The sequence below is a fragment of the Octodon degus genome, unplaced genomic scaffold (assembly GCF_000260255.1).
Source record: "Octodon degus isolate 3935 unplaced genomic scaffold, OctDeg1.0 scaffold00110, whole genome shotgun sequence".
NCBI classification, from domain to species: Eukaryota; Metazoa; Chordata; class Mammalia; order Rodentia; family Octodontidae; genus Octodon; species Octodon degus.
The window spans coordinates 529,552-538,644 of NW_004524686.1; the positions used below are offsets into that span (position 1 = coordinate 529,552).

At 36.4% G+C, this 9,093-nt stretch overlaps 1 protein-coding gene across 1 annotated transcript in view; it reads right to left on the reverse strand.

Annotated features, from left to right (window-relative positions):
- LOC101576133 (nibrin) overlaps positions 1–9,093 on the reverse strand; it is a 56,999-nt gene that overhangs the window by 16,354 nt on the left and 31,552 nt on the right. Inside the window, exons 8-11 of the mRNA XM_004639351.2 lie at positions 8,308–8,405; positions 2,820–2,949; positions 1,255–1,518; positions 4–78 (exon numbers count right to left, since the gene is read on the reverse strand). Coding sequence (XP_004639408.1) covers positions 4–78; positions 1,255–1,518; positions 2,820–2,949; positions 8,308–8,405 — 567 coding nt within the window. The remainder of the gene's footprint in view (positions 1–3; positions 79–1,254; positions 1,519–2,819; positions 2,950–8,307; positions 8,406–9,093) is intronic.

Sequence of the window (9,093 nt, forward strand, 5' to 3'; positions counted from 1 at the left end):
TGCTCTAAAAGAGAACAAGACATTTCTATTCTTGCTGATTTGGATGAAGACATTTCTTGGTTTTCTTCCTCCCTTTCCCTTAAATTTAAAAAGAAAACAAAACCAGAAAATGAATATGGCTACATAAAGTTTTTATTTGGCAATATTTACAACTCCCTCCATTTAATTCTCAATCTGCTCTAATTCATTGATTACACTAGAAATCAACAAATATCTGAGTCAGGAATGGTAGTGCATGCCTGTAATCCCAGCATGCAAAGGGGCTTAGGCAAGAGAATCACTGAGTTTGACACCAGCCTTGTCTACATGGCGAGTTCAAAACTAACCTGAACTGCAGAGAGATCCTGACTCAGAAATCAATCAATCAATCAATCAATCAATCAATCAATCACTACAAAATCCACACATTCTACTGTCTGGAGGAAAACAAAGAAAAAAAAAAGGACCTAAAATGCCAGGAGAGAACACCTTACATTATAATGTAGAAAGAACTTGTGGGCAGGGAAAAATTAATCTAGGAATATAACCTAATGAATTAATGAGAGCTAGATTCAAGATAATCAACTAGGTGACTAAATCTAGAATATGGCATCAGCTGTGTACTGCAAATATTATATGAATATATCACTAAGGATATCTGAAACAACACTGCACCATTCATTCAATACTGTACATACTGAACACTGTTTAAGTGGATTGACTGTACCACCGCCCAGAGAAGATACAGGCCCGAGTCTCTTTTCTCTAGGAACTTATTGGATTCATGCTGAACTTGAACATTAAAGGTGAAATTTTATTATCAGGGTACTGCACAGGAAGACCGACTGAGAAGTTTTTGTAATGATGCAGATGGTCAGTCGGAGGAAGGAGCCAGCAGTAGATACACATAGCAAGGAAGGCCCTGACAAGACATTGATAATAAGAACCTGGGTGGCAGAGGAAAATAGGTAACTTTACCTCACAAGAAAGGTGATCAAAGGAAATAGGCAGAAAGGTGATTAGGAAACCTGAATGAGTGAATTCTTCTTCAAGAGAATGTAGCAAATAAAACAACAGGTAAGTTGTAAGATACAGTTAAGGCTGTCTAATAGTTTCAGGAAGGAGTAGACTGGTACACTACTGAGGGAGTGAGCCTGAGGGCCACAGCTTTTGCCAGAAACACCTTTAAACAGAACAAACTAAGACTACTACTCTACAGCAATATAAAAATACTAGATTTACAGAGATATAGTAGAGCAATTACTTAAAACATACCTTTTTTTGGGAGATGGCTGAAAGTAGTTTCTAATGGTATTTGTCTGCTGCTGTTGAGAAGCCCTATCTCTTTTATTTACACTGGAGAATTTAGGTGGTGAAAGCTGATAGTTCTGGATTTTTGCCCTACCTACAGTATCTGATACTATGTTATTGGAGCTTGTTTTGGGGAGTTCTTTTACATCAGGTATTTCTTGGGACAATGTTCCAAATTTTTGTTCCATTCTGGAGATTATTTCTTTTGGCTTTCCATTAGAATACATACTGTAACAAAAGAAAAGAATCCAAGGTAACTGTCAAGTTAACATTTTTTATCCAAAAACAAAGATTCTTCAACAGTTCTAATGTAAGGTAACTTTGATAGATTTTTTCTTTTTTTCCCCCTGTATTTTAGGGAAGGGTCTTCAGGGTGTTCAGGGTTTCACTACTAGATCAGATACCTAGTAATTCACCTGTTTAAGAGCCTCCCAAGTGTTGAGATTATAGGTGCTTGCCACCACGCCTAGTCTTAATCAACTGTCTCAGCATGTCCCAGGAGCAGGGCCGGCACAGCAGGCCCAGGGATCGAACTCTGCACCCTGCACCTGCTTGCAGGAGCTTTAATCTGCTGAGCTATTTGTCCAGCCCTTAAAAGATCATCTTTAGATAATAATTCAGTGAACAGATTTCATCATTCCAGGAAGACCCTTTGTCATCTAAATGCCCCAAGGAAGAGCGATATCTTACCCTTCTGCATCCCATACAGGTCTTACTCTCACCTATAACAACTGTCAAATATACATGGAATATCCACTGATTATCCTACAATAAGGTATAATTATTGATTATAACTTAATAAGTGATAATCCTACACACTTCCTGTTTTTAGTTCGTAATTTTAAATTATTTCCATGTAAAAGTACGGCAATAAAAGTGAAAAATCAAAATAAACTTGTTACTTAATATCACACAGTGGGATATTTATATTATTTTGGATGAACTGATGTATCTACCCATACAGCAGTTTCTAGTATAAAGCTCTAGACCACCATAAAAAATATTTAAACCCCCGCCCCCAGATTTACAAAATATGTTTGAACAAATACTATCTTTGGTATTCTTTCACCAAAAAAACCCAACTGTCTAAACATATACACAAAGAAAACCCATAGGGATAAAGCTGTTGTTCAAGTAACAAGTCTTTCATGTATGTTAGTACAAAACCAAAAATTAAAAAAAAGTTGGCTAACTATAGCCTGTAAATCAAATCAGATATATCACTTGCTTTGTAAATGAAGTTTTACTGGAACAGAGCCATACTTATTCAGTTAAAAGATGTCCATGGCAACTTCCATGCTAACCATGGAGTAGGTAGTGACGACAGGCAAAGAGCCCCCAATACATAGCATTTCCTCACTGATTCCTTACAGAAACCTGCTAACTCTACTCCTATTATTTTCCCTAGCATCCCTTTCATCCAAACTGTATCTCTTGAGATGAGTGGATAATGACACTAACTTTTCTTCTGGAACACAGTAATTATTTATTGATAAAATAAAAACAATTCTTGTTAACGAACAGTTTACCATGTATCAGCCTGGTCCCATTCTGTGTCAGTTTCCAATGTTGTAGCATCCAAAGGAGCACTTGGCATTAGTTTTTCATTAGCTGACCACCCTTGTGAAAGGCTTGGCCCTGGAGTTGTTGTCTTTAATCCTGCACATCATGTAAGTGAAAAGAAAAAAAATCACAATTACCCAACAAAAAATGGACATCTGATCACTGAAAAGTGTTGAGACCATGCCATGCTGAGGGGATTACAGCATCCATTGCCTGCTGGGCAATATACCTCATGGTTGTCTCCAGTCAGCACAACTAACTACTTAACAAAAACTACATAGAAAATATCCTGTTAGCCTGCTAGCATTCATTATGGACTTGATTATTTATTTGGTACAGGGTCTCACTATGCAGACCGGACTCATAGTGATACTCCTGTCTCAGCCTCCACAGCACTGACATTACAGACGTGCTCCACCATGCCCGGTTTCAGTGGCCTGCACAGAAGGGCCCATGGGGCTGGCATGACATGTGATACTGGAGATCGAACTCCAGGTTCTTGTACTTGCCAGACAAATGCTTAGACCACTGAGCTATCTCCCCAGCCCTATGACAGACTTATCTAAACCAAATGATTTTAAAAATACATCAAATATTTGCTGTGAAATACTACCAGTTTAATAAAAAATAAAATCCACCTAAATGCAAATGTTGTTTTAAGGCAGCAGACCAAACACATTTATCCCCCAAAGAAAGTACATTCACCTTACGTCTACATAAATCACAACCAATGAACTTCTATTTTGAAAAGAAACACATTATTGAAATGAAAGCATATTACAACAGTTGACATTTTTGCTACTCTATAAACTACAAAGACTACTTCATCATTTACTTACTAGAATAGCAACTTGGGATATATCTTTTGAGACTTCCTGTGACAGTCAAATTGATTTTCAAATAGACTGTCTTGGGAGCACCTAGAGGACAGTAAAGCATACTTCTGGATGTGTGTGGGTGAGTCATAGGGACATGACCCCAGGTACTCTATCCAGTCCCTGGCTCATTCTTCTGTGGCACTGTTCACCTGCCCTGCTTTCTGGATACAGCTTTACTCCATCACTTTCTCCACTATGAAGCTGCTGTCTTGGAGTCAGCTGACCATGGACTACAACCCTTGAAATTGTGAGCCAAATCAACCCTGCACTTCCTTAAACTGTGGGTGTCAGGTATTTTGTGTTTGAGATTGAAAGCTGCCTAGTATACTTCTGCACTGAATTAGGTGCTCCTTGTTTCAGTGTGAATAGTACTCTGCCAATTACTGTAGTAAAATCATGTATCATTAGCTCTGTGATCTATAACATTTAACTTCTCTAAGCTTTAGTTTCCTCATCTGTAAGATGGGAATAACTACCATACCTTTCTCACAGAATTGTTCTGAGAGTAAAAAAAAACTGATACATAGTTAGCACTTAGAAAAGTGCCTGGAACATAGTAAGTACTTTACCAATGTTAGCTGCTATCATTCTCTTCACTTTATGGTACTTGGCTTTATTAGACTTAAAGATTATCTCTCATTTTTATATCTCTAACTCTTAAAGCAATATTTGGTATTAAAAAAAGTAGAGAAGTTCAACTGTTAATTGAAAGATTTTAAAATTTGACATTTACCAAGTACCTATACTACAATATCATTCTATTAGGTACTAATGACATAGAAGGTACCTAATAAATGTTTATTAATGATTCTAAATTCAGATATTTAAATGACTATTGTCATCATCCTGACGTTAAGTCAACTAGAAGCTCAGACATTTCCCTAAAGGAACAGTAACTCAACAATTCATTTTAGCTTTCACAGAAGTTTGTAGAAAGTAAAAATGATAAATGTTTAAATAATCATTAAAAAGAAACATTTATAAGCTAACCTAATGACCTAAAATGACTGGATTAGTTGTTTTTTAACAATGGATTATCTACATAATGTTCTCTTTCCTAAAAGTACCATAACATAGAAATTTGGTCTGATCTACTCACACGCTCATCTCCAGCATGATTATTATTATATAACACAAGCTCAATAAATAATACTGACTAAAAGAATGAACAAATATGAAAAGTAAAAAAAAAAAAAAAAAAAAACCAGGAAGAAGGAAGAAGAGAAAGAAGCATGCATTCACTGGGTTCTCCCAAAACTGGCTGCTATAAAACTGTTGACACAGGCTCATGACTTGGAATCCATATAAATCTACCTATGAATATGTGAAAGAAGTAATACTATTATTGACCCACATAACTTTGCTTTTGTATGAAATAACACATAAGAAAAAGTGCTGGCCTGGTAGTCAGAAAGCCAAATTTTAGGATTTGCTTGGCCATAAAGTAGCTATAAATCTCTAACTTTCCTCAACTTTGGTAGCATTTAAAATTTTTTTTAAATTGTGCATTAATTTTCATCTCTTTTTTCCCCATCTTTGTGGAGCTGGTGATCATACCCAAGGACTCATGCATGCTAGTCAAGCACTTCAACACTGAGCTACAATGTTAGGTCTATTAAACATTCTTATTCAAATAATAAAATACTATCCTGACATATTTTTAAAGCAATGGCTATCTATTTCTCTATGCTCCATCGTTCCAGATTATCTTTTCTCAATGCAGCACCAAAATATAAGCTATCTGTAATGCAACGTAATGTCACAATGCCTTTGACTTAAAAGAGTCAATGTGAATGACTTACTTGATATGTAACCTCTGGCAAGTTGCTTAATCTCTGTACATGAGAGATGTATATGATGTCCTCTGTCTCATAGGGACTGTTTTGCAAATTTAATTATAATGATTTTAATGATCTACAAACCTAATCAATTTCTGGTCTTTAGGGTCTAAATGATTCACTCCTCCCAAAATCTAGCTTGATATATTCCTTGTCATTTAGCCCAAGGAAGGCAGAGCCCTCAGAAGATATACTGCTGGACTGTAGAGTAAAAATGAGGTAAAAATCACTTAGTTAAACAAAGTCCAGTAAATGCTAAGAATTAAAGAACTCAGGAAGGAAATAAATGTGCACAGCACTAGAGTGGATGGTTTGGTAGTTACACAAAGAAAGAGAAAATTGCTAAAAACAATAAATGCAAAACTCTCTTAACGTGAAGGACAAAGAAAAGTTCAAAGCCAGGTATGGTGGTATGTGCCTATTAGGGCAAGAAGAACGCAAGATCAGGCTAGCCTGGGCAACTTAGTAAAATTCTGTCTCAAAATTAAACAAACAAACAAACAAAAAAAGGTTAAAAAGGGGCAAAGATGTAGTTCAGTGGCAGAGTGCTTGCCTAGCATGCTTAAGGGGTTGGATCTGATTGCTAGTACTGAAAAAAAAAAAAGCCAAGAAAGGAAAAATAAATCATCTTTATAACAGCAAAGTCAACTTATTTCTTTCTTTAGTTTTTATTTATTTATTTTTTTAATACAGGGTCTTGCTACATACTTTGGCTGATCCTCCTGTCTCAGCCTCCCCAGCACTGGGGATTACAGGTGCACGACCATGTCCGGTTTCAGGGCTGGCATGGCTTGCAGTACCAGGGACAGAATTCAGGATCTTGCACTGGCCAGGCAGGCACTTAGACTTCTGAGTTATCTTTCCAGCCCCAAGGTCAACTTATTTCTTTCTTTCTTTTTTTTTTCCTTTTCATAGGAGATGTGACTTTATTTTCATTTATGTTGATCTTATCAGTGCAAACAACCAAGATGACAGTGATTAAAGAATTTATCTAATGGTTCAGTTCAAGTAAAAAATGACAGAATGGATTAACATGCAACAAAGAATTAGAGGATGTCTACTATTTCCCTGACACAGTCATGGAGAATTTCGTGGTGTCCTTATAACAAGTTTGTGGGCCTGTGAGGTAGCTCAGCAGATTAAGGGCCTGCTTAGGCAAGCCCAGGGTCTGGGGTTCGATCCCTGGCACCACATGATGCACTGGCCTCATCCCCAGGGCTCGCTGAGCTGGCCACAGTCTGGGCACATGCCTGTAATCCTGGAGCCGGGGAGGCTGAAAGCAGGAGGATCACTGTGTGTATGAGCTGTGTAGAGAGATCCTGTACCAAATACATTTTAAAAAAATGAAAAAAATTTCTTGCGAAGAAGACAGTACTATTTTTGTCAGCAGTGAGAAATAAGAGGAACAATAAAGCTCGGGTAATGTTTCAGTGTTACATAGCTGGTGAATGATGTAGCCACAGTTTTAGGTCTGATTCCCTTTCTGGAAAGTGCAATTGCTGTTCCTTAATTTTGGTTTTTAGGACAAATCTTAAAGATTCTACTCTGACCTTTAAGCACTACTGGGAAGATTGTTCTAGCGTGCTAGGACAGGTCAGAAGTGTATGCAAAGCCAAGCACATGACAATACACTTTAGTCCACCTATCAGTTACTTTACAACAGGGCAGATTTCTGTAAGTCAATCATAGATTTGTTTGTAAACTAATGTATTAAAAATATTCCAGCTCCTGTTCAAAAAGCTATCATGATTTAACTGTAGATACAATCTATTATACCAAGGTCAACTTATTTCTTAAAAAAAAAAAGTATAAGAATAGTCATTTCTTAGTATCCAGAGGATTGGTTCCAGAATCCTCCAATTCCCAGTTAGATGGTGCTCAAGTCCCTTATATAGAATGAGATCGTGTCTGCAAATAACTTAAATATCTTCATATATATATTAAATCATCTCCCTACTTACACTACCCAATACACCATGTAAATGCTAAGTAAATAGTTATATTATTTAGACAAGAAAAAAAAATTGTACGTGCTTAACACACATTCTTTTCCTCAAGGTTTTTTTTTTTTTTTTAACGGAACCAGGAATTGAACTCAGGCCCTTGCACTTGCCAGGCAAGCACTTATTCTACCAAGACATCTCCTTGGCCCCCTTTAAATGCTTTTGAGCAACTCTAGTTGAAGGAGAACAGTGACTATCTCTCTAAGCACTTCCAAAATAGGTTTCTATTCATATACCACTTCCAGTTTGGACCCCTACAATCTATTTTCCATGACACAGTGATCTGTTCCTTCTACCAGAAATGATGCCAGGTGCCCAAGGTTCTGCCTTTTCCCTTCATTTAGGATGCACAAAGCTCAAACATTGCATTTTTAATGAGACCTCGCCTGACCACCTGGCTAGAAGAGTGCTTTCTGACACTATCACTTCACCTTGCTTTACTTTCCTTTTGTATTTGTACCCAAACTTATGTGTTTGCTTACTGTTTGAATCTTGAGCATTAGAATATAAAGTTGAGAAGAACTGTGACCTTCTTTATTCACCAATCAATTTTTGATACGGAGAATAATTTCTAGTACACAGCAGAGCTATTTCTTAAGTAAATAAATGTATAAAGAGATGAGTTTAGAAAGAAAACATATGCTCACAGTTGGCAACCATAACTGTAAAGTACAGTCTATTATCAATTTATACAAGAAAGTTGCTAAAGAATCAATAAAATAATGCTTTAATTACCTGTGTGGGACCGGCCCTGAGGATCACAGTAATTCTCTGTAGTCATGAAAATAACTGCCAATCCAATTTCTGCTTCGGGAATAGGTCTAAGACCCTGCCTATTAGGGGGAAAAAAATTAAGGATGACAATATATTGACACTTTTACTTAAATGATAGCAAACTGAATCAAGTTTTATACTTTTTAGTAACATCTAGGGTACGTACATATTACCATTATCATGGGGAGTGGCTACATGTACATAATACATCTCAATTCTTTTCTCTTTTTGTAAGTCCCTCATCCTTTCCATTTTTTTCCTCCTCTTTCAGGCATATCTGAATTTTATACGGACAGCATCTGAAATGCATAGAGTATTACCTTACAGCATCAGTGCTACCTTAGGACAAGTCTATTTGTATGGGCTACACCTTTTAATACTTCAATGAATTTCATCTATAAAATAAGGGGCTAGAGTAAACGATATAGGTGTTTCCCATTCTAATCTGTAAATTTCAGAATAAATAAACCCAGCACTATCTAGAAGAAACAGTAAAATAGACTTTTACAAACAAATCTGTGATTGTCATCATTTAAGATAAAACTTCAGAGAGGAGTGGGGAAGAAGGGACAAATAACTTTATATGAGCCATATTTACACTTATGCATGAGTTTAGTACAGAAGTTCTTTTAACAAGATCACATATATTAAGGCATCATATTAAATGAATCTTATTGTGAATCTATTTTCTGTAACATGGTTGGCACTTTATAAAATAAAGAGCATTTAATATAACAAATACAATGA